The sequence below is a fragment of the Pogoniulus pusillus genome, chromosome 20 (genome assembly GCF_015220805.1).
Source record: "Pogoniulus pusillus isolate bPogPus1 chromosome 20, bPogPus1.pri, whole genome shotgun sequence".
Classification (NCBI taxonomy): Eukaryota; Metazoa; Chordata; class Aves; order Piciformes; family Lybiidae; genus Pogoniulus; species Pogoniulus pusillus.
Genome location: NC_087283.1, coordinates 20,465,594 through 20,491,491, shown reverse-complemented (window position 1 = coordinate 20,491,491; position 25,898 = coordinate 20,465,594). Strand labels below are relative to the sequence as shown.

General features: G+C 53.5%; 1 protein-coding gene across 2 annotated transcripts in view; it reads right to left on the bottom strand.

The window, feature by feature from the left end:
* Positions 1-25,898, bottom strand: part of CFDP1 (craniofacial development protein 1) — an 82,181-nt gene that overhangs the window by 30,957 nt on the left and 25,326 nt on the right. The window contains exon 6 of one of the 2 annotated variants that reach the window (XM_064160504.1): positions 18,921-19,182. The exons of the other annotated variant lie outside the window; for it this stretch is intronic. Within the exon in view, the coding sequence (XP_064016574.1) occupies positions 18,936-19,182 (247 nt within the window). The 3' untranslated portion in view covers positions 18,921-18,935. Of the gene's footprint in view, positions 1-18,920; positions 19,183-25,898 lie in introns of those variants that run through there. 2 annotated transcript variants of the gene reach the window in all.

Below are 25,898 nucleotides of genomic sequence, written 5' to 3'. Positions count from 1 at the left end.
CCCTCACCATAGCATGCAGCGCACTGCTAGAAACAAGTCCCTCACCATAGCATGCAGCACACTGCTAGAAACAAGTCCCTCACCATAGCATGCAGCACACTGCTAGAAACAAGTCCCTCACCATAGCATGCAGCACACTGCTAGAAACAAGTCCCTCACCATAGCATGCAGCACACTGCTGGAAACAAGTCCCTCACCACAGCATGCAGCACACTGCTAGAAACAAGTCCCTCACCATAGCATGCAGCACACTGCTAGAAACAAGTCCTTCACCACAGCATGCAGCACACTGCTAGAAACAAGTCTCTCACCATAACATGCAGCACACTGCTAGAAACAAGTCCCTCACCATAGCATGCAGCGCACTGCTAGAAACAAGTCCCTCACCATAGCATGCAGCACACTGCTAGAAACAAGTCCCTCACCATAGCATGCAGCACACTGCTAGAAACAAGTCCCTCACCATAGCATGCAGCACACTGCTAGAAACAAGTCCCTCACCATAGCATGCAGCACACTGCTAGAAACAAGTCCCTCACCATAACATGCAGCACACTGCTAGAAACAAGTCCCTCACCACAGCATGGGGCACACTGCTAGAAACAAGTCCCTCACCATAGCATGCAGCACACTGCTAGAAACAAGTCCCTCACCATAACATGCAGCACACTGCTAGAAACAAGTCCTTCACCACCCTGCCTCCTCTCAGCTCCTGCAGAAGGTTCCTCAGCAAGGGAGAGATGAGATTGAGCCTCACCCATTGCCCACCCTCTGCCTCTTTCCATAGAATCAGAGAAGTGATTAGGCTGGAAATGACCTTTAAGATAAGCAAGCCCAATCACTAAGCCAGCACTACCATGTCCCTTGGCACCACATCTACACAGCTTCTAAATCACTCCAGGGGTGAGTGCTGTGTCCAGATCTGGGCTCCTCCATTCCAGAGAGATACTGAGGTGCTGGAAGGTGTGGAGAGAAGGGCAGCAAGGCTGGGGAGGGGCCTGGAGCACAGCCCTGAGAGGAGAGGCTGAGGGAGCTGGGGGGGTGCAGCCTGCAACAGAGGAGGCTACTCTCTACCAGCACCCTCAGGTCCCTCTCTGCTTGGCTGTTCTCCAGCCACTTTGTCCCCAAATGCTCTCTTTGACTAACCAGGCCCCATGATCTCCTCTTGTCCCTTAACCAGAGCTGACCTTTCACTTTTCTGAAGCCCACCTAAAGCAGGCTGTGCCCCCCAGAAGGCAGTGCCCCACCTCCACTGCCCACCAGGCATAGGGCACCGGGACCGCACTCTGCAAAGAGCAAGGAGGTCATGCTGAACATCCCAGGGGACCAGCAAGAAGCAGGAAACTTTCTGCAGGAACTGAAAACTTCCCTGGAACTAAACCCCTGCCTTATCTGCCCCAATCAGCCTCATTAGGAGAAAATGTTCCTGATTCTATCTGGACCATGAGTGGTGCTTCAGAGGACCTGCTCACACGTCTCTGGCTGCGCTCAGTGGATCCAGGCGTGGCCCTTGCTTGGAGAGGGTAACTGCACCATACACAAAGTTGGTCTTTCTTTTCCTGTCTCTTAGCTTTTGAATTTCTATCTCCTTTCAGGGTCTACAAGCAGAGATTTGAGGGGCTGAGCATGATCAGAGGGCTGGAGCAGTTCTGCTATGAGGACCTGGGGGTCTGGGGTGATGCAAAGCACAACAGGAGCCTGCAGTGTGAGTGCAGCCCAGACACAACCCTGTGCTGGGCTGCAGCAAGAGCAGTGTGGGCAGCAGGGCAAGGGAGGGGATTCTGCCCCTTGGCTCTGCTCTCCTCAGACCCCACCTGCAGTCCTGGGTGCAGGTCTGGAGCCCCCAGCACAAGAAGGACATGGAACTGTTGCAGCCAGTCCAGAGGAGGCCACAAAGATGCTCAGAGGGCTGCAGCAGCTCTGCTCTGAGGACAGGCTACAAGAGTTGGGGTTCTGCAGCCTGGAGAAGAGAAGGCTTGGAGGAGACCTTGGAGTGGCCTTGCAGTATCTGAAGGGGGCTACAGGAAGGCTGGGGAGGGACTAGTGACAAGGTCTGGGAAGGCCAGGACAAGGGGGAATGGGTTTGAAGTGGCAGAGGGGAGATTGAAACTGGATGTTAGGGAAGGGTTGTTTGCAGTGAGGGTGGTGAGACACTGGCACAGGTTGCCCAGAGAGGCTGTGGAGCACAGAAGCACCCAATGTGATCTTTGATCACATTGGGTGCTTCTGTGCTCCCCAACCTCCCTGGAGGTGTTCAAGGCCAGGTTGGATGAGGCCTTGAGTGACCTGTTCTAGTGGGAGATGTCCCTGCCAATGGCAGGAGGTTGGAACTGGCTGATCCTTGAGGTCCCTTCCAACCTAAACCCCTCTATGACTCAGACCCAGCAATCAGTGACAGACCTTTCCATGATGCCTCTGCTACACTGAGACTTTTTTTTTCCAGCCATTACCAACCTAAACCTTCTCCACACGAGCAGCGAAGTCCAAGCCAAGGGAAAAAGCCTTGCCAAGGGAAGAAACTATCTCATTATTCTCATCCAAGAGAGTGGCACAAAGAGGGGGGGGGGGGGGGAACAAACCACCAGAAGGGATGGCTGGCATCCCTGGGCCATGGCAGGGAGCTGGATAAGGCTCATCTCCAGGAGGACTGAGTGCCAGCGCTGCTTTTTTTAACCCAGCCAGCAGCTGCAGAGTTTAAGCTTTATTAAAAGCCTATTTTACCCTTGCTGCTGCAAAGGAAACCATCTCCCTCCTCTCCCTTCCCAAATAAAAGTCCAAAATCTGCAAACAGATATCCTGGAATGTCACCTTAGAGAGAGGTGACAACCTGACTCATCTCCGTGGGATGCGCAGCATGGAGCAGCTCCAGGTCACAATAGCAGAGTGTCCAGAGCAGGGCCAGGAGGATGCTCAGAGGCTGCAGCAGCTCTGCTGTGAGCACAGCCTGAAAGAGTTGGGGCTGTGCAGGCTGCAGCAGAGGAGGCTCCAAGGGGACCTTCTTGTGGCCTGCCAGGATCTGAAAGGGGCTCTGAAAGAGCTGGGGAGGGACTTTTGAGGCTGTGAGGGAGTGGCAGGAGTGGGGGGGCTGGAGCAAAGCTGGAGGTGGGGAGAGTGAGGCTGGAGGGGAGGAGGAAGTTGTTGAGCAGGAGAGTGGTGAGAGGCTGGAATGGGTTGCCCAGGGAGGTGGTTGAGGCCCCATGGCTGGAGGTGTTTGAGGCCAGGCTGGCTGAGGCTGTGTGCAGCCTGCTCTAGGGCAGGGTGTCCCTGGGCATGGCAGGGGGCTTGGCACTGGCTGACTGATTCTATAAGCAGCTCCCAAGGCTGAGCCTCACTTTGAGGTTTTGCCATGAGCAAAACACTAAAACCTTCAACATTCTCTGCTTAGAAGCATGTGGAGCAAGGAAGGCAAGGAAAAGCAGGGGAAAGACACTGGATTTGGGAGCTCCAGGCACCACTCGTGACCCACAGTGCCCCATGTGCTCCATTTTCACCCAGCCCTAGCCAAGCAACCAGACCATGGCACTGAGTGCCAACCTAGCATCCAGCCCTGCCCAACCAACCACACCATGGCACTAAGAGCAAACCTAGCATCCAGCCCTGCCCAACCAACCAGACCATGGCACCGAGTGCCTCATCCAGTCTCTTCTTGAACACCTCCAGCCACGGCCACTCCACCACCTCCCTGGGCAGCCCATTCCAATGCCAATCACTCTCTCTGACAACAGCTTCCTCCTAACATCCAGCCTAGACCTCCCCTGGCACAACTTGAGACTGTGTCCCCTTTTTCTGCTGCTGCCTGCCTGGCACCAGAGCCCAACCCCACCTGGCTACAGCCTCCCTGCAGGCAGCTGCAGGCAGCAATCAGCTCTGCCCTGAGCCTCCTCTGCTGCAGGCTGCACCCCCCCAGCTCCCTCAGCCTCTCCTCTCAGGGCTGTGCTCCAGGCCCCTCCCCAGCCTTGCTGCCCTTCTCTCAACATCTTCCAGCACCTCAGCAGCTCTCTGCAATTCAGGAGCCCAGAACTGGACTCAGCACTCCAGGGCTGGCCTGAGCAGTGCTGGGCACAGGGCAGAATAACCTCCCTCATCCTACCAGCCACACTCTTCCTGATGCAGGCCAGGATGCCAACAGTAGTGGGAACCCTCACTGAAGGACAGGACTAACCACCCATCCTTTGACCTCTCCTGGTGTCCCTGCTCAGCAGGCAGCAAGCACTGCTTGGGTTGGCACCCAGCTTGGCCTGTTTCATAACACAAAAGGAAGCTCCAACCCTTCTGGGCTCAGATTTTGTTCTCTTTGCCAACCTGGGTAAACACAGGCAAACAGCCTTTATTTGCCTGCACACTAAAGTGGGACAAAGGATCTGTGGCCAGGTAGGTAACTGGTGGTGCAGGCATGTGGGAACATGCCTTCAAGCCTAGAAATCCTGAGCTCAAAAGGGCTTATCTCACAGACCGACTCTGTGCTGCATCCAAGTCTTGCTCGGAGGTTAAGCAGCAGCCTTTGTTGTTTGGCACATTACCATTTCAGACAGAAAACCCCATCCCTGCATAGCTCCCCTCCCAATCCCCCTCCACCAGCCCAGAGGTTTGCTTTCTAACCCAAAACATCGATGCTCTAACAGCAGAAGGTCAAAGCCCTCCAGTCATTAGGCAGATTATGTTTAAGAGCCTTATTCCTTGAAGGCTTGGGAGGTGGAGCTGGAGCAGCCCAGCAGGGCAGCTCGTTTAGTAGTCAATTAGCAGAGATGGGCTCTTCTGAGCGGCAGATCACTGCAGGCAGCAAAGAAAGGAAGGAGAAACACCACCAGCTTGCCTCCACTGCTGCTATGAAACCAGCTGATCCATGCTTCTCTCAGCCTGGGATGCATCTGCAAGTCACCCAGTGGCGTTACCACAGCCAGGGCAGGACATTTCTTGATAATGAACAATCCTTTTCTTAGCCTGGATACTCAGAAGCAAAACCCCAACTCCTGCAACACAAAACCCTCTCACCAGGCATGCACTCAAACCAGGGTGAACCTGTAGGAAGGCTGGGGAGGGTCTGTTTAGAAGGGTTGGGAGGTGGTGGAATCACTGTGGATGAGGCATTTAGTGCCATGGTCTGGTTGATTGGCTAGGGCTGGGTGCTACTTTGGCACTCAGTGCCATGGTCTGGTTGATTGGCCAGGGCTGGGTGCTAGGTTGGCACTGAGTGCCATGGTCTGGTTGATTGGCTAGGGCTGGGTGCTAGGTTGGCACTCAGTGCCAGGGTCTGGTTGATTGGACAGGGCTGGGTGCTAGGTTGGCACTCAGTGCCATGCTCTGGTTGACTGGACAGGGCTGGGTGCTAGGTTGGCACTTAGTGCCAGGGTCTGGTTGACTGGACAGGGCTGGGTGCTAGGTTGGCACTGAGTGCCATGGTCTGGTTGGTTGGGCAGGGCTGGGGGCTAGGTTGGCCTGGCTGAGCTTGGAGGTCTCTTCCAACCTGCTTGATTCTGTGATTCTATGAAAAGGCTCTGCAAATCAGATTGGGCTACCACAAAGATCTCTGCAGGCTGAAACCTCCCCTGGGGAATCTGCTGTACTCTCCTGCCTTGAGGGAGAACACAAAGATGCCCAGAGCCTCACAGCCAGCCTGGTGACAATGGGCAAGGAACACCTGCAGATTGCTTTCTGCTCTTAGCAGTGCCACGCTGGCACTGCACAGAGGTAAGCAAAGCAAAGCAAAGCAAGGCTGCCCAACCTCACTTTTTCAGCAGCAGAGCTGAACAATGCCAAACCTGAACAGCAAAAGGCCTTGGAGAGGAGCTGCCAGCAGAGAGGATCCCTTTCCACCACATACCCTCCTCCCCTGAACGCAGCAGCCAGAAGAATGAACTCTGAGGGGAGGGAAAAACCTGACAAGTGTTTGCCATTTAAATGTATGCCTGAAGGCACAGCTCAGAAGCAGGATTCTTAGGCTATGAACACAAAGAAAAAGCCTTCAGTTCTCTTCTCCCTGATGGGAACACCTCCCAGGCTGGGGGAAGCTTACCTGAGCAGACCTTGCTGTGTTCAGCTCCGCGGGGAAGGGAGCAGATGGGAGAAGCTGAGTCGCTACCATCCCAAGTAACCACTTCAGAAGGCCAAGTGTTTACTTCACCTGGTTCCTCTGCTTGCTGAGTTTGAGGCAGAATTTCCCTGCTGGCTTCCTGACCTTGCTACATTTGGTTGAGATGAAGGCATGAAGGATTTATTTCAAACTCAAGAGGAGCAAAGGGGCTGAAGTTACAGGTGATGCTGGTTTACACCAGGAAAGGTGACCTGGAGGTATTAACCCTCTCAAGACTTAAAGCATCACAGAATTATTTCAGTTGGAAAAGACCATGGAGTACAGCACAGCCAAGTCCACCACTAAACCAAGTGCTTCAGCACCACACCTCCACAGCTTTTCAACACCTCCAGGGATGGAGACTCCACCACTGCCCTGGGCAGCCTGTTCCAGGCCTTAGACAGCTCCTTTGGAAAGAAATTGTTTCTTATGCCCAACCTAAACCTGCCCTGACACAGCTTGAGGCCATTTCCTCTTGTCCTATCACTTGTTGCTTGGGAGAAGAGACCAACCCTCACCTTGCTCCAACCTCCTTTCAGGCAGTTGTGGAGAGCCAGAAGGTCTCCCTTCAGCCTCCTTTTCTCCAGACTAGACAACCTCAGTTCCCTCAGCTGCTCCTCACAAGCCTTGGGCTCTAGACCCTTCACCAGCTTCACTGTCCTCTCCTGTGGACCTGCTCCAGCACCTTAAAGTCCTTCTTGTAGTGAGGAACCCATCACAAAGAATGATGCTGCACTTCAGAAGAGGTCAGACACAGCTCCTGAGCCCTCCCCAGCTAGGAAAGAGGCAGACACTGGGACCTGGGGGAGAGAACAGCAGCATGGAAAGATGAAGTCTCACAGCAAACTCTGAGCTAAGGGCTAAGGGAAGCTGATGTGTACTGGCTCCTAGCTATACTCAGCTGCCAGGATCACCTCCTCTTCACCTCACACTCCCTGCCTTCAGACCTTGAGGCTGTTACAACTGGAGAAGCTACAAGAGCAAAGGAATCAAGGCACAGCAAGGAAAACCCCTGCCTGGATTAGGCATGCAGCTGAGCTGCTGGCCAGGCTTTCTCAGCCCAGCTGCACACACAGGTAGTGCACAACCCAAAGTTAAAACCAGCCAAAGCACAAAGGGCACTTCTAGTGGCAGGCTTTGCTCAAGGCCTTCACCCCTCCTGGGGTGGCTGCACCCTGTGACACATGGAAATCCCAAGCTGGCCTGGAGCACACCAGCAGCAGAATGCAGAGATTGTCTCTGCATCCCCCAAACCAGTGAGTGGGTTTAGCTGGGCTGAAACTACCCCAGGAGCTCCAGTTTAGGAACAAGTTCTTTCCTATGAGGGTAATGGAACACTGCAACAGGTTGCCCAGGCAGGTGATTGAGGTCCCTTCCCTGGAGATATTCGAGGTGAGGCTTGACAGGGCTCTGGGCAACCTCATCTAGCTGAGGATGCCCCTGCTGACTGTGGAGGGGTTTGGACTGGATGACCTTTGGAGTCCCCTTTCAGCCCAGACCATTCTATGATATCCTCCTCACCAACACTACATGCATCTGGTGAGACAGAGGGTGCTGGGTCTGGGGTGCTCAGCCACCCCTCAGCACCCCCAGGACTACAGATCATGAAGGCAGAGTGTTCTATGTCCAGCATCTCAAGACAATGGAGAGACTTTGGTTGGACACGAGGAACAATTTCTTCCCCAGAAGGGTTGTCAAGGCCTGGAACAGGCTGCCCTATCCCTGGGGGGAACTGAAAAGAGGTGTAGACATGGTGCTGATGGCCATGGTTGAGTGGTGACCTGGCAATGCTGAGTTAATGGCTGGACCTGAGCTTTAAAAGGTCTCCTCCAGCCCAAACGATTGTGTGTTTCCACGCCAGCAGTGAAGTCTGCTCTGCCACACATCCCCAGCTCACCAACACCTTCCCCTGAGGCAACTCCACCACTTGTTTCACCCTGACAGTGTAAAGATGAGCAGCTGGCAGGAGGACACTAAACACTGTCCCAGGCTGCTCTTGAGGTTGTGTGGGAGCCATTCACACCCCCTCCGAGCACACACCGGCGCCAGCGCAGCCTGCACGCTGCTCATTGTTGTCACCAGGCAGCTACAGCATCTTTGTTCCTGCCACGTGTGTCTGCCTTAAAGGGGACATGAGAGCTGCTGCCTTTGCTTGATGCTGGCATCTGTGGCTTTCTTCTCTCCTCCCCACAGCTGGCAGCCTTTCTCCAAACTGCTTTCCCTTGCTTCTTTCTCCTTTTCTTTGTTTAGGTCCTTGCTGCTTCTGCCAGATAGGGCAAGATTCTCAGGGATGGTTGATTCCTGATTAACCACAATGAAGACAGTTTGGTCATTTGCTTTTTGCTCCTTTCACTGACCACCAGAGGAAGCTTCCAAAGCTTCTTGCACTACAGGCAGAGAGAAGAGCTCTTCTCCTTAGCTGCTCACATTTAAAGCCTACCAAGCCTGATCTCTTTCATTCCCAGGTATACTGCAAGCAAGCCCATGTTATGAGAACTCCAGCAAGAGAGATCTTCTCCTTTGCTGCTCACATTCAAAGCCTACCAAGCCTGATCTATTTCATCCCCACGTTTATTGCAAGCAAGCCCATGTCATGAGAACTCCAGCAACAGAGAAGAGCTCTTCTCCTTAGCTGCTCACATTTAAAGCCTACCAAGCCTGATCTCTTTCATTCCCAGGTATACTGCAAGCAAGCCCATGTCATGAGAACTCCAGCAACAGAGAAGAGCTCTTCTCCTTTGCTGCTCACATTCAAAGCCTCCCAAGCCTGATCTATTTCATCCCCACGTTTATTGCAAGCAAGCCCATGTCATGAGAACTCCAGCACAGCACATCCTTACCCATCAATTTTGGGAAGCAGGGCAGGGCTGTGGTAAGCAGCAGCCCAAGAAGAACATGGTTTTATTCCCTGTAGGATCTCCACGTGCTCCCCTACCCCCACCCTGCTGGGAAGAAGCAGTGGGGAGGAGAGGAACGTGTCAGATCCTTCAGTCTTTGGTCTTTTTCATATCCAAATACAAGTTTCTTATTAAAAGATAAAGAGGGAGGGGGAAAAGAAAACCCCAACCACCAAACCCTTTCATCCTCTATGCCCCAACCTAATCTTTAAATACCTAGTGAAATCTAAGTCATGGAGAGATGCTGCCTCTAGCAGCTGCAGGCTCAGGCAGCCCTTTCATGTAGGCAGACAAGAAGCTGATGAGGACTAAGGGTTGCTTAAGTTAAAACTGACAAAGTTTGATCCCTGTCTGGCAATGAATATTAAAAGCAACGACAAGATTGACATTATCTGGGTGCACTGGAGCCTCTGGGTGGGTTAGTTGGTTGGGTTTTTCCCCCACCCCCTCCCCCCCTTCCTTTCCTTTAAGTGCTTCGTTCCTCAGCTTTCACTGCAAGGATCTGAGTCAGGAAAATACAGCTCAGGCTGACATCTTCCCGAAGCCAAGCTTTTGGGGGTGCCAAAGTGAAGACACTTCAAAGGGCTCTGCTTACAAAGCAACACGATCCCCAGAGAACAAACACAAACAAAACCACTCCTCTCCTGTGTCCTTGTGCTGCACACCACTAGGAGGCTTCAAAGAGGCATCACTTAGGGTATCTAGATGAAGGGCAACGTTGCTAAACCACCTTCTTCACCCCTGACAGCCTGCTCTGCTCTCCATGGCTGCAGCAAGGAACTGGAGCTCTCCCACACACTCCACAGACCACATTTACTGCAGTTTCTGCTCCAAATGACAGATGAACAGGAGGCAGCAGTGTGCCCAGGTGGGCAGCAGAGCCAATGGCATCCTGGGCTGGCTCAGGAGCAGTGTGGGCAGCAGCACAAGGGAGGTTCTTCTGCCCCTGTGCTCAGCACTGCTCAGGCCACCCCTGCAGTGCTGTGTCCATCACAATTGGGCTCCTGAATTGCAGAGAGCTGTTGAGGTGCTGGAAGGTGTCCAGAGAAGGGCAGCAAGGCTGAGGAGGGGCCTGGAGCACAGCCTTGAGAGGAGAGGCTGAGGGAGCTGGGGGGGTGCAGCCTGCAGCAGAGGAGGCTGAGGGCAGAGCTGATTGCTGCCTGCAGCTGCCTGCAGGGAGGCTGTAGCCAGGTCAGGTTGGGCTCTGGTGCCAGGCAGCCAGCAACAGAGCAAGGGGATCCAGTCTCAGGCTGTGCCAGGGGAGGTCTAGGCTGGATGTTGTTAGGAAGTTGTTGGCAGAGAGAGTGATTGGCATTGGAATGGGCTGCCCAGGGAGGTGGTGGAGTTGCCATGCCAGGAGGTGTTGAGGAAGAGACTGGATGAGGCACTCAGTGCCATGGTCTGGTTGATTGGACAGGGCTGGGTGCTAGGTTGGCACTGAGTGCCATGGTCTGGTTGCTTGGCCAGGGCTGGGTGCTAGGTTGGCCTGGCTGAGCTTGGAGGTCTCTTCCAACCTGGTTGATTCTGTGATTCTGTTTCCCTGAGTGCCCAGAATTCATTCCCCCACCAAGAAACAGCTTGGGAACTGCCAAGTGGCTCTAACTGAAAGAGCAGTGCTTAAACAACAGCATTAAGATGGAACAAGCAAGGTGCCAAAATGCTTCCTCTCTTTAAATAGGAGGAGAAAGCAGCACTGCCTGCAGAGACTTGCTCCAGAGCCCAAAATTGCTCTCACCATGAAATGCATCTACCTTATTTCCAGCTCTTTCAGTCACTGCTCACAGCTGCTTCTGGGTGGGTTGGGTTAAAGAGCACCTCCCTCAACTGGGAATGATGTCCTTGTACAGAAATCCACAGGCTAAGGTCAAGTCACATCATAGAACCATTAAGGTTGGAAATTATCTACTCTAAGACCACAGAATCAGAGAATTGTCAGGGTTGGAAAGGATCTCAAGGATCATCCAGCTCAAATCCTGCCATGGGCAGGGACACCTCACACTAGATCAGGTTGCTCAGAGCCTCATCCAGCCTGGCCTTAAAAAAAGCCCAAGGATGAGGCTTCCACCACCTCCCTGGGCAACCTGTGCCAGTCTCTCACCACCCTCATGCTGAACAACTTCTTCCTAATATCCAGTCTGTATCTACCCAACTCTAGATTTGCTCCATCCCCCCCAGTCCTATCACTATCTGACACCCTAAAAAGTCCCTCCATAGCCTTCCTGTAGCCCTCTTCAGACACTGGAAGGCCACAATAAGGTCTCCTCAGAGCCTTCTTCTCTCCAGACTGAACAGCCCCAACTCTCTCAGTCTGTCTCCACAGGAGAGGATCTGCAGCCCTCTGAGCATCCTCATAGCCCTTCTCTGGACACCTTCCAGCCCCTCCAGACCTTTCCTCTCACAGGCTCCAGAACTGGGCACAGTGCTCCAGGTTGGGTCTCACCAGAGCAGAGCAGAGGGGCAGAATCCCCTCCCTGGCCCTGCTGCCCACACTGCTGCTGCTGCAGCCCAGGCTCTGCTTGGCTCTCTGGGCTGCCATTGCACACTGCTGGCTCCTGCTGAGCTTCTCATCCACCAGCACCCCCAACTCCCTTTCTTCAAGTCCAACCTTCTACCCAGCACCTCCATGACCACTAACCACACCCCAAAATGCCACATCCACTTGTTCTGAACACCACCACTCCCCTGGGCAGCCTGTTCCACTGTCTCAGTCCTACCTCATTCCTCCTAACTCAAAAGCTGGAGTTAAGCTCTCAGGTTAATCAGAGCCACCACATGATCCCACATCAACTCACACTGGATTTTGTAGTGGAGGTGGGAGCTGTTTCCAAGCAACAGGGCTCAAACCAGTGGCTGCCCAAGGCTGCAGAAGATCTCTGTGCTCTGGAGCATGCTCAGGCACTCTTGCAGCTGCTGCCTTGACTTCCACAGAGAGCATGCAAAGCCTCTCCAGGGATCCCCTCCCGTGTTCAGACTGGGCCAGCTGCTTCCTCTGCAGCTTAGAACAAACCTAAGCCCCACCTATTCTGCAGCAAGGAAGCAGGCAGCAGCAGCAGCACTGCTTACTTCTGCACAGTGGAGATGTCTTCTCCCATCTCCCTGGGTCTTAGAATCATAGAATCAAGCAAGTTGGAAGAGACCTCCAAGCTCATCCAGCCCAACCTAGCACCCAGCCCTGGCCAATCAACCAGACCATGGCACTCAGTGCCCAGCCAGCCTTGGCTTCAATCCCTCCAGGCACGGCCACTCCACCACCTCCCTGGGCAGCCCATTCCAATGCCAATCACTCTCTCTGACAACAACAGCCAGCCTAGACCTCCCCTGGCACAGCTTGAGGCTGTGTCCCCTTGTTCTGTTGCTGCCTGCCTGGCAGCAGAGCCCAACCCCACCTGGCTACAGCCTCCCTGCAGGCAGCTGCAGGCAGCAATCAGCTCTGCCCTCAGCCTCCTCTGCTGCAGGCTGCAGCCCCCCAGCTCCCTCAGCCTCTCCTCACAGGGCTGTGCTCCAGGCCCCTCCTCAGCCTTGCTGCCCTTCTCTCAACACCTTCCAGCACCTCAGCAGCTCTCTGCAATGGAGGAGCTCACAGCTGGACACAGCACTCCAGGGCTGGCCTGAGCAGTGCTGGGCACAGGGGCATAAGAACCTCCCTTCTCCTGCTGCCCACACTGCTCCTGAGCCAGCCCAGGATGCCATTGGCTCTGCTGCCCACCCGGGCACTGCTGCCTCATGTTCACCTCCTCTCTGCCAGCACCCCCAGGGCTCTCTCTGCCTGGCTGCTCTCAGCCATTCTAGCCCTAGCCTGTAGCACTGCTTGGGGTTCTCGTGGCCAAAGTGTAGACCTTGCACTTAGCCTTATTAAAACTCCTGGCACTGGACTGTGCCCATCTGTGCAGCCTGTCCAGGTCCCTCTGCAGAGCCCTTCTGCCCTCCAACAGCTCCACACATGCTCATAACTTGGTGTCATTTGCAACCTCACTGATGCTGGACTCAATCTCCTCATCCAGATCACCAGTGAAGATAAACAGGACTGATCCCTGGGGCACATCACTAGTGACTGGCCACCAACTGGATGTGGCACCACTCACCACCACTCTCTGGGCCTCCAAAGAAAAGAGAGGCACTTGCTCTCACAACCAAGAATGGTGCTTTCATCAGCAGATGCTCTCCTTGAGCATCCTGTCAGAGTTTGTGCTCTTAAATCTTTCTTTAGTAACAAGGGGATTGCTGCAGGCTGATGGTCAAGTGCTTGCAGAGTGAAATTTGGCTCAGCCTGGCCACATTCCAAGTAGGATACTGCAGAATCACAGCACTTCAGAGGTTAGAAGGGACCTCCAGAGATCAAGTCCAACCCCCTGCCTGCCAAGGCAGAAGTATTTCAAAGCAGGATATTACAGAAGCCCAGAATGGAGGGGTTGGAAAGGACCTCTGGAAACCATCCAGTCCAACCCTCCTGCAAAAGGAGGCTCACCCACAGCAGCTTGCCCATGCTCACAACATGCAGGCATGTTTGGAATCTCTCCAGAGAAGGAGACTCAGCCTCCAGAGAAGGAGACTCAGCCTCCAGAGAAGGAGAAGGCTGCACACAGCAGCCAATCCTTCGGCACCCTCATGGGAACAAAGCCTTTTCCTCCTCTTTAGGGGACAGATTGTTTTATTGTACATTACAAACCCCACACCAAACAGGTAAGAAAGCCCAGCACTGGGCATAAACAAGCTGCCCACACATAATGGACATTGTTAGGTGTCTGAATAGGTCACAGAGTCAAAGGAAAGTTCAGGTCCCAAAGCCCTGAATGCCAAGCTGAAAGCATCCCTGTGCGCTCCCGCCCCGTCCATTCAGCCCAGCTGGATCTGGTTGTATTTCTCACTGTCCATTTCCTCTTCAGTTTCCCTGGTTTCCTTCCATTGGTGTTAGGAGCCTTTGTTCTTTTCTCTGCCCTCTTCCTCTCACTATTTTGAAGCCTGCAGATGGGGGTCTAAGGGTGTGGAAGCCAAGCAAGAGGCACAGCACCGCTGTGACAAAAACAACCTCGGCAGCTAAGTCGAAATCAGATGGACCAAAGCTGGAGCCTTGTGTGGAGGCAGTGACCTCTGTTGTAAGAGGCAGGGCCCTGCCAAGATGAAGCTACAAAGAATTCTGCATGTTAAGAAGTTAAAAATAGGGCCCTTCAGGGAATTTAGCCCATCCTGTGTTCAGTTTTGGGATCCCCAGTTGAAGAGGGACAGGGATCTGCTGGAGAAGGTCTAGAGGAGGGCTATGAGGATGATGAGGGGACTGCAGCACTGCCTGATGAGGAGAGGCTGAGGGACCTGGGGCTGCTTAGTCTGGAGAAGAGATGACTGAGAGGGGATTTAATACATGGTTATAAGTACCTGGGGGTCAAGAGGAGGGGACAGGCTCTGCTCACTGCTCCCTGGGACAGGACAAGCAGCAATGGATGGAAGCTGCAGCACAGGAGGCTCCAGCTCAACACAAGGAGGAACTTCTTGACTGTAAGGGTCCCAGAGCACTGGAAGAGGCTGGCCCAGAGATGCTGTGGAGCCTCCTTCTCTGGAGACTTTCCAGGCCTGTCTGAATGTGTTCCTCTGTGATCTGTGCTAGACTGTAAGGTCCTGCTCTGGCAAGGGTGTTGGACTTGATAATCTCTTTGTGTCCCTTCCAACCCCTGCATCCTGTGAGCCTAATGTTTGCCAGGCATTCCAACCTTGTATGGGAGGCTTTCCCACTGCCCAGCAGTGGACAACTCCAGGCCCTTCCCATCACCAGGTCTCAAAGCACCACAGCAGCCTATGCACTGCAGTTATCACAACTCTAAACACACTTTGGCTGAGGCATCTTGAGGTGTACCTACAACCCTCCAGCATAGGAGGAAGGTATTTGTGCACTGCCTGGGTTTGATGAGCTGCTCCTTTGGACTCTGACAAGTCACAGATTAACCTCTAACAAGAGGAGTTTTTGGGAGGCACTCACTGTGAAAACAAATCCAGAAACACAAGAAAGACAAAGACTGTTAAAGCAGGTCCAGAGCAAGTCACAGCAACGATGGGAGGGCTGGAAGCCCTCTGCTGTGGGGCCAGGCTGAAAGAGTTGGGCTTGCTCAGCCTGCAGAAGAGAAGGCTTCAGGGACACCTTCTGGTGGCCTTTCAGTGCTTCAAAGGGCTCTAAGAAAGCTGGAGACAGTTGTTTGAGCAAAGCCTGTTGTGATAGGACAAGGAGTGATGGTTTGAACTGAAAGAGGGAGATTCAGAGCGGAGAGAAGAAATATTTGGCACTGAGGGTGGTGAGAGCCTGGCCTAGGTTGCACAGAGAGGAGTTAGATGCCTTATCCCTGGACCCATGCCAGGCTGCTTGGGGCTGTGAGCAACCTGCTGTACTTGTGTTGGACTGGATGGCCTCTAAAGATCCCTTCCAACCCAAACCATTCCCTGATCCCATGTTTCTGTGTTAAAATAGGATCCCTGATGTAGACTTTAGCCATGAGCCTTAGCACTGGGGAAACCCAGCTGAGAGGAACAAGCCCTAAATGAGGAAGGGGTCAAGCAAACAGCACTAGAGAGCCAGGGAAATGATGAAGACACCCACAGCAGTTGTCTGCTTGCCATCAGCCTCACTTTGCTCCACATTCCACAACTAGAAATGCCTCTCACTGATGTCCAAGACTACTCTGTGATCTTAGAGGTGCTCTGCAACCAAGGTAGATCCTTTCCCAGCAGAGCAGTGCCCAGCACTCCTGCCTGCACCACCACCTCTGGTGCAGGCAGGAGTGCTGGGCACTGCTCTGCTCTAATTTCTCATGCAAGCTATGAACATCATCCAATCATTCCAAAACAAACCTGCCTGCATCACAGCTACCATCTGGGCTTCTCCAGCCCTTGAGACTACCACCAAGAGCTGTCAGCACTCACAGCAATAATAATCACCTGTCAAAAAAATGCAGATGACACTGGAGAAGAAAGGAGGAGGTTAGAACCAAACCCAGGGAGGCAGCACCTGAAGCTGTAGCAGAGGCAAGCAAAAGGCTGAATTGAGCTGCTTTGGTTAAGAACCTTTGAATACAAAACCTTCCCTCCTGCAGTGTAGGGGTCCCAGGGTGACTCCCCAGCAAGGTAGTGGGGTTTTGTGTGCCTGTGGCTTTAAATGTGCTAATAAATAGGCTGTGCACTCAGGCACACACACAATGGGAGGTGTGTGGTGGAGGGGTGGGGGGAGGGAGAGGAGCAAAAAAGACTTCAGATTACAACCAGGACAGCATTTGTCAGTGGCTTTAGGTGGTGTGAGAAGCACTCTCCAGGCTGTTGGGCTCAGGAAGAATATTTTTTTCTGTCCCATTCCTGATGTGCTTGGCTGAATTCTGCCCAAACCTGGTTTAAATTGATGTAATGAAACTAGGAGGAGGCTGCATAGCTTCTCAATTCCCTGGTGGAAAAAGGGCACTGGAGTCCGTTTCCGGGAATGACAGCCACCCACAGTTCCCACCATTGTCAGGGAAGCACTGCTTCCTGGGCCAGCAAACTCCTCAAATCCCATTTTCTCCTGGGAATATCACCCCGAGTTGTCACTGATTGTTTTATGGGGAACACAGGAACTTGGAGAGGTTCCCTTTTCTCTTGGGAGCAATTCGCTTTTCTCTTCCGAGCAGCATCTCACTGCTGCCTGGTCCTGAATCCCAGGGAGGTGGTGGAGGTCCCATCCCTGGAGTCACAGAATGACAGAAGTATTCCCATTGGAAAAGCCTCTCAGGATCACCAAGTCCAACCCAGAATGACAGAAGCATTCCCATTGGAATGCCCCTCAGGATCACCAACTCCAACCCAGAACTCCGCAAGGCTCACTCTAAACCATAGCCCCAAGCACCACATCCAAACGACTTTTAAACACACCCAGGGTTGGGGACTCCACCACCCCCCCGGGCAGCACTTTCCAGTGCCTGACCACTCTCTCCTGAAAAGATTGTTCCTTATATCCAGTCTAAGCCTACCCAGTGGCAGCTTAAGGCCATCCCCTCTTGCTCTATCATTATTTACCTGTGAGAAGAGACCAGCACCAACCTCTCCACAGGATCACAGCAGCATCCAGGCTGGCAAAGCCCCTCAGGATCACCAAGTCCAACCCAGAACCCTGCTCAACAAGGTTCACCATATCCCTAAGCACCACATCCAAAGGATTTTTATACACAGCCTCCTTTCAGGTAGCTGTAGACAGTGATGAGGTCTCCCCTCAGCCTCTTCCTCCTCAAACTAACCATCCCCAGCTCCTTCAGCCTCTCCTCATCAGATTTATTCTTTGGGCTCTTCACAGCTTCTCTGTCTCCTCCTCTCCAAGCTAAAGAGCCTCAGCTCCCTCAGGCTCTCCTCCTAACAGAGCTGTTCCATTCCCTTCAGCATCTTTGTGGCTCTGTGCTGGACTCTCTCAAGCAGTTCTCTGTCCCTTTTGAACTGGAGGGCCCAGAACTGGACACAGCACTGCAGAGGTGGCCTCAGCAGGGCAGAGTAGAGGGGCAGGAGAACCTCTCTCCACCTACTCCCCACAGCCCTTCTTATCCACCCCAGAATGGCAGTGGCCTTCCCTGCCACAAAAGCACACTGCTGGCTCATGCTCAACCTCCTATCCACCAGGACCCCCAGATGCTTCTCCCCTTTGCGGCCTTCCAACAGCTCAGTCCCCAACCTGTACTGCTCCCTGGGGTTGTTATTCCCCAGGTGCAAGACTCTACACTTGCCCTTGGTGAATTTCATCCTCCAACACAAGCTGCATTTCCAGGTTTATCACACGCAGTCAAAACCACCCCAGATGTAGTCTCAGCCTAAGGTGGGCACAGGAAGGCAGAGTCACAGCAGCCAGACAGCTGACATCCATTCTGACAGCTATCTCCCTGTGTGAGGAGGAAAGATGAACAGCTCACAGCTCTGCAGCTCCAGAGTTTGCCCTTGGTCAAGGTGCTAAAAGTCATAAATCAGCCACAGTGCATCCTCAGACAGAGAGAGAGGCTCCTAGTGAGAGCTGGAGAGCAAGAGGGGCAGCAGCAGCTTGCTCTGAACTGAACAGCAATAACTGCAAACCAGCTTTGGGATGTTCTAAATCATCTTCTTTGGGTGCACAGTGACTGCCAGGGACAATTCCTCCAGTATTACATACCAGAGCAAAATGTGGGGACCTGTGAGCAAGGTCTCACTGCTTTTCTTCAAGCACTCTGGTAAGGGGAGAATGAAAATAAACCAAACCATGCTTGCTAGGACCTCTTACAAGGGCTTGGAGTGACAGCACAAGGGGCAATGGAGAGGAGATTTAGGCTGGAGATTAGGAAGAAAATCTTGGTAGTGAGAGTGGGGAGACACTGGCACAGGTTGCCCAGGGAGGTTGTGGCTGCTCTCTCCCTGGAGGTGTTCAAGGCCAGGTAGGATGAGGCCTTGAGGAACTTGGGCTGGTGGGAGGTGTCCCTGCCTATGGCAGGGGGTTGGAGTAGTCGATTATAGAAGCTCAACAGGAGCCAGCAGTGTGTGCTGGCAGCCCAGAGAGCCAAGCAGAGCCTGGGCTGGCTCAGGAGCAGTGTGGGCAGTAGGACAAGGGAGGTTCTTCTGCCCCTGTGCTCAGCACTGTTCAGGCCACCCCTGCAGTGCTGTGTCCAGTTCTGGGCTCCTCAATTCAAGAGCGATGTTGAGGTGCTGGAAGGTGTCCAGAGAAGGGCACTTGGCCGGGGTGGGGGGAAAGAAAAATCCCAAACCCAAACAGAAACCCTCCCCCTGACTCCAAACAGCCACAGAGCACTGGTGAGGCTTGCAGGAGCACATGTGTGAGCAGGAAAGGAAACTCAGAGCCCTTCCAGCTTTCCAGAGGCTTACTGCAAACAGCAGGGAGGGAGAAGGGATTTTACACGTTAGGAAAAAACCTGTGATGGTGCTTTAGTCCTTAAAGGGAACGCTGCACAACAAAAGGCAAGGCCCCCGGGCTGCACTGCCTCTTCAGCACTTCTCTAATGCAAAAGCTGTTGTTGTACAGTGAGGTGGAGGTGCCTGGAGCAGGGGCAGGGTGTTGGGTGCTTTGCAAGCCACTGCTGAACCACCTTCAGGCTCTCCTGGCTTAAGGCACTCTGCTGTGCGTTGTCCACAAGCTGGATTGATGGGTTTGGGTCAGTTCTGTGAGGTTTAATAAAGCCAAGTCCTGGGTCACAACAACCCCATGAATGCTCCAGGCTTGGGGTAGGGTGGCTGGAAAGCTGTCTGCAAGAAAAGGACAAGGGAGTGCTGGTTGACAGTGGTTGAAGAGGATCCAGCAGTGTGCTCAGGTGGCCAAGAAGGCCACCAGCATCCTGGCTTGGATCAGGAGTAGTGGGGCCAGCAGGAGGAGTGAAGTGACCATGCCCCTGTACTCAACACTGGTGAGGCCACACCTCAAATCCTAGGTTCAGCTCTGGGGCTCTCAAGAAGGACATTGATGAGCTGGAGAGTGTACAGAGAAAGGCAACCTGGTGAAGGGGCTGGAGAACAGGGCTGGTGAAGAGCAGCTGGGGGAACTGGAGGTGTTTAGTCTGGAGAAAAAGGAGGCTGAGGGGAGACCTCATTGCTCTTTGCAGCTCCCTGAAAAGTGGTTGCAGTGAGATGGGGTTGGGCTCTCCTCCCTAGTACCAGGTGATAGGAGGAGAGGAAATGGTCTGAAACTGTGCCAGGGGAGGCTTAGGTCAGAGAGGAGGAAAAGTTTCTTTGCTCCAAGAGCGGTCAGTGATTGGCACAGGCTGCCCAAGGAGGGGATGGAATCCCCATGCCTGGAGGTGTTCAAGAAATGTGTGGCCATGGTTTGATGAGCTGAAGGTTGGATTGGATGACCTTTGAGATCTTTTCCATCCCAAACAATTCTATGATCCTCTGCAGAGCTTCCAGCCAAGCCAAGGACGTACCCGCAGGCTGCTCTCCAGGGAGTCAGAGCTCTCCTATGTGCCAGCTGCTTCCTCCTGCGCCGGGAAAGGCTCAGGTCACAGCTGAAAGGGCAGGCAGGCTGCAGGCCAGCCATCCTGCGAGGAAACAGCTCAACCACGCTGGAAAATGCCTCTGCCAGTGCTCTCCCAAGCAAGTTTAATCATCTCATCTTTCAGACCCTTACGCCTCTGCTGGGTCTGTGCAGAGCTTCCCTGCGCGAACTGCTCTGGCATGGAGGCAGCTCCGGAGCGCTCAGCAAGGTTGGCCCAGGGAAGGGGGAGGAGAGAGAGGAAGCTTTGGGCTGAATTCCCACCGGCTTTGCATTATGAAAGCCGTGAGCTGTAATCAGAAAGCTTTTGCAGGTTGCTTTAACTCCTTCCTTGCTGCCAAAGGAGCATCTTGACCTAACAGCACAGACCTGCGCTCAACCTCAGGGCAAAACAGGCAAGCACCTAAAAAACAGCTTTGTGCTCTCCCTCAGGTGCACAGCTCCTCTGTGCTACAAGCAGGTCAAGGGAGATTCTCCTCTGCCTCTACTCTGCCCTGGTGAGGCCACATCTGGAGTACTGTCTTCAGTTCTGGGCTCCCTGATTCAAGAAAGACAGCAGCCTGCTGGGGACGGGACAGAAAATGGCTGGAAAGCTGCTGAGGGGACTGGAACATCTCTCTTGTGAGGAGAGGTTGAGAGAATTGGGGCTGTTCAGCCTGGAGAACAGCAGACTGCTGCTCACCACTTAAAGAGTGGGTGTGAAGAGGATGGCAGCAGGCTTTTTTCAGTGGTGCCCACTGACAGGACAAACTGGAACATCAGATGTTCCGCGTAAACATGAGGTGCAACTGCTTTAATTTAAGGGTAATGGAGCCCTGGAGCAGGCTGCCCAGAGAGGTGGTGAAGTCTCCATCTCTGGACACATCCCAAACCCAGCTGGATGTGTTCCTGTATGGCCTTCTCTAGAGGAACCTGCTTTGGCAGGGGAGGCTGGACTTGATCTCCAGATCAAGTGTGCCCAGGTGGGCAGCAGAGCCAATGGCATCCTGGGCTGGCTCAGGAGCAGTGTGAGCAGCAGCACAAGGGAGGTTCTTCTGCCCCTGTGCTCAGCACTGCTCAGGCCACCCCTGGAGTGCTGTGTCCAGTTCTGGGCTCCTCAGTTCAAGAGAGCTGCTGAGGGGCTGGAAGGTGTTGAGAGAAGGGCAGCAAGGCTGGGGAGGGGCCTGGAGCACAGCCCTGTGAGAAGAGGCTGAGAGAGCTGGGGGGGTGCAGGCTGCAGCAGAGGAGGCTCAGGGCAGAGCTGATTGCTGCCTGCAGCTGCCTGCAGGGAGGCTGTAGCCAGGTGGGGTTGGGCTCTGCTGCCAGGAAAGCAGAAACAGAACAAAGGGGACACAGCCTCAAGCTGTGCCAGGGGAGGTCTAGGCTGGATGTTAGGAGGAAGCACTTAGTGCCATGGTCTGGTTGATTGGCTAGGGCTGGGTGCTAGGTTGGACTGGATGAGCTTGGAGGTCTCTTCCCACCTGGTTGATTCTATGATCTTCAAGCCCTACCATTCTGTGACTCTCTGCATGCATTCATGGGTGCTGCCTTGTGCTCTCAAGCCTTGATGGAAACAAAACTAATAAGCCCAAATCCCACCCTGCACATGCCCAGGATTTGCTTCTCCAAGAAATGTCATCATTGTTCCCAAGCCAGCAGTCAGGCAATGAACAGGAGCCTGTATTGTCCTCTGGCTCCCTGGGTGCTTTGAGCAACAGTGCTGAAGTGGGGGTCCCCACAAGGGTATCAAAGCTGCCACAGAAGGTCAGATCAAACTTACATCCCAGATTATTTGCTGGTAATCAATGGTAAATGCTGTAAGCAGAGAGGACAGAGGCTGCATTGTCCCCTGGGAGTCCCAGGAAAAGGAGAAATAGAAACTCCAACAGCAACTTCAAAACCATCCTTTCCCCACCCCTGGTGGGTACCAGAGCATCCCACACACGTCCTTGCCCACCCATAGGGATGTCTGTTGCCAATGTGACACCAGTTATCTGCCTCTGCAGAGGGTCTCTTGGCACTGGGGCAACTGCCCCAAGGACCTTACGTGCTCTGAAGAGCTGCAGCAAGCAAGGGCTGCAGGGCAAAGCTGGCTGGGCTGCTACCCAACACATCAGGAAGGCTTTGAAACTCCTTGGATAGAGAAACAAAGTACTCCATGGCTTGGCAGCTAGGATTAGAGCACTCTGGAGAGCCTCAGACAGTCTGGAGCTCGTTTAAGGTGCCCTTTCAGCTCAGCCCCACGCAGCAGTTCACTGGAGGCAGGAATATGTAAGGGGAATGCAAGAGCTGCAGGGCTCTGCCGCCTCCAGGGCAGGACAGCAAGAGCTGAAGAGCAGCTCAGCTATGCTAACCATCCCCACAGCCAGACACGGGCAGAGGAAATCCCCACGGCTGGGGCAGTTGCTCAGCCTCTCCTGGGCTTTTTCTGGCAGCAAACAAAAGAGCAGTTGCTGCCAACCGAAAAAAGTTGGAGCTCTGAAGAGAGACCACATGGCCTCGGAGAGCTCAGAGCCACAGCAGCACCTCCTTGGAGACAGGAAAGGAGGGAGCCAGCATTTTGAGTTGGTAAGCAACCCTAATTGCTTGACTTCACATCCTGATACCAAGCCAAGGGCATGCCCCTTTGCTAAGCCTGGCCTTGCACAAAGCACATCAGAATCACACAACGAACCAGGCTGGAAAAGACCTTTGAGGTGATCCAGCCCAATCTATCACCCAACACCTTCTAATGAACTAAACCATGGCACTAAGTGCCTCATCCAGTCTCCATTTAAACACCTCCAGGGATGGTGACTCCATTCCATTTAAACACCTCCAGGGATGGTGACTCCATTCCATTTAAACACCTCCAGGGATGGTGACTCCATTCCAATGCCAATCACTCTTTCTGCCAAGAACTTCTTCCTAAAGTCCAGCCTAAACCTGCCCTGGCACAGCCTGAGGCTGTGTCCTCTTGTTCTGTCACTTGTTGCCTGGGGGAAGAGACCAACCCCCACCTGGCTACAACCTCCTATCAAGTGGTTGTAGAGAGCAACAAAGTCTGCCCTGAGCTTCCTTCTTCTCCAAGCTGCTCAAAGTTTTGGCTAACAAAATATTGGTGTGCTGATCTGCCACGAATGAGGCCACCAGTATGTGAAAAGCCTCAGGGCAATAGAACTGCCTGAAAGCAAGGAGCATCCCTCTGCTCCCACTGCCCCTCCAGCCTCACCAAGCTGGGTCATGTTTGACAAAGAATGCTTCAGCTGAGCTTGCTCCTTGACGTGAGAAAAAGGGAGGAACACGAGTGTGGGAAAGCAGGAGGATGCAACACCAGCATCTGGTATGGGGGAGACACTCAAGGGACGTGGTGCAGCTCAGTTTAACATGCAAGGAAGCACTAGAAAAGCAAAATAAGGCAGGAGTGGAAACAAATCTTCTTCCTCACCCCCCCACCCCAAGCCATGGGAGAGCTGGGAACCAGAGCTCTTAGCATCCACCTCCAATCCCAGGCTTTAACCACAAAGCAAAGCTGCCCCTCTGATTCTGACATGGGAACTATGAAGGGTTTCCCCCCACAGCCTTGTGAGGGGTCTGGAAGCAAAAAAAACCAAGTAAAAAGCAGCTGGCTTCACTCCCCATTAGCAGTTAATTTCCTCAATCCTTCTCACAGAGGCAGAAAGCTGAAGGCTCCTGAGCAAAGAGATGAAAGCAAATGAAAAAGAAGCCTCAATAAAATCTGTGCTGCCCTAAGGGAAAAGTGCCCCACAACTTGCAGTGGGGAATTTATCCAAGGCCCCAGGCTGGTGGGGGGTTGTTTGTATTTTATAAGGCAGATGCTTTAGAGACTATAAGTCTTCAAATAGCTGAGATTCCATTCTCCTGAACCTCCAACCAGACTAGAAAAGAGAAACAGCTGATCCTAGTTAGGCCAGCCCAGGGAGCCAGCTTAGCCACATCAAGAGGAGAGGACTGGAGCAAGGCACAGAGCTGGAGAGGCACTGCTGAACTTCTTTCCAGGGAGATGCCACTGCCCCAGGCAGAAGTAACCACAACCATATCATAGAAGCAACCAGGATGGAAGAGACCTCCAAGCTCAGCCAGGCCAACCTAGCACCCAGCCCTGGCCAATCAACCAGACCATGGCACTCAGTGCCAACCTAGCACACAGCCCTGGCCAATCAACCAGACCATGGCACTGAGTGCCAACCTAGCACACAGCCCTGGCCAATCAACCAGACCATGGCACTCAGTGCCAACCTAGCCACCCAGCCCTGGCCAACCACACCATGGCACTAAGTGCCAACCTAGCACCCAGCCCTAGCCAAGCAACCAGACCATGGCACTAAGTGCCAGCCTAGCACCCAGCCCTAGCCAACCAACCAGACCATGGCACTCAGTGCCCCCAGCCAGCCTTGGCTCCAACACCTCCAGCCACAGAGACTCCACCACCTCCCTGGGCAGCCCATTCCAATGCCAATCACTCTCTCTGACAACAACTTCCTCCTCACAGCCAGCCTAGACCTGCCCTGCCACAGCTTCAGCCTGGGTCCCCTTCTTCTGTTGCTGCTTGCCTGGCAGCAGAGCCCAACCCCACCTGGCTACAGCCTCCCTGCAGGCAGCTGCAGGCAGCAATGAGCTCTGCCCTGAGCCTCCTCTTCTGCAGGCTGCACACCCTCAGCTCCCTCAGCCTCTCCTCAATCCTGCCAGCATGGCCACAGGGAGGCATGGAGTGGAGCTGAACAATCTCATTCACTTCTGTTGCAAAGGGAGGCAAGGCCCTGACTCATTCAGCCTGAGAACAAGAGAGGATGGCTCCTGAGAGACCAGTTTCAAAGAAGGATGCTGAGGACATGTTTTGATTTGAGTCTGGGGGAGTGGGTACGAAGCTTCCCATGCTGGCAGCTCTGTTTGTTATCAGAATAGGCTAAGCAGAAGCTCAGGAGCAAGGGCAAGGGCTTGCAGAGATAGGACAAAGGGCATTGGCTTAAAGCTTGAGGAGGGCAGACTGAGACTGGACATTAGGAAGAAATTCTTGACAGTGAGGGTGGTGAGACACTGGCACAGGTTGCCCAGGGAGGCTGTGGATACCCCCTCCCTGGAGGTACTCAAGGCCAGGTTGGATGAGGCCTTGAGCTACCTGGGCTAGTGGGAGGTGTCCTTGCCCATGGCAGGGGGATGAAACTGGGTGAACTTTAAGGTCCTTTCCAACCCAAATCATTCTACAGATATATGAACTGCTCAGAGAAGGGGCAAAGGCTCCAAATGGCAGAGCTCTCCTGCCTCAGAGGTGACTGCAGCCCTGGGTAAGCCTGGTCAGGTGTCTAGCACAGGATCTGGTGGCAGTGTGGCCACAGCTCACAGCTTGGACTTCTCAGCTGTGCTATGAAGCCCATGCCAAGTGACCCTGTTGCTGTTGAACCTGTGCCCACCAAAGCTCAGCATCCTCACTCCTGCAGGTTCTGCAAGGGAGATTTCACTTGAGGCTGGGATCACACAGAGTGGTAGGGGTTGGAAGTGACCTCTGGAGATGATCAAGTCCAACCCCCATGCCAAGGTAGGTTCACCTAGAGAAGGTCACACAGGAAGGCAGGTTTTGAATGTCTCCAGAGATGGAGACTCCACCACCTCTCTGGGCAGCCTGCACCAGGGCTCCAGCACTCTGAAATGAAAGAAGTTCCTCCTCATGCTCAGAGGGAACTTCTGATGGTCCAGTCTGTGCCTGTTACCCCTTATCCTGCCACTGGGCACCTGATCCCAATGCCTCCATGTCCAAGAGGGGAGGCAAATGTTCAGTGAGTGAGGTTATTTGAGATTCTTCACAAGTGTGCAGCAATCAGCATCTTATTTACACTGGGGCTGCTGGAAACCCTTCTCCTCAATACTGAACCAGCCATCATTTTCCCTCCTGAGACACCTCCTTCTCCTCACCTCCACACAAACACCTTCCCACAGCAACCCCTGGGGGGGGGGGTCACTCATTCCAGTGCCCCAAAGAAATCAACCCAAGCTATAT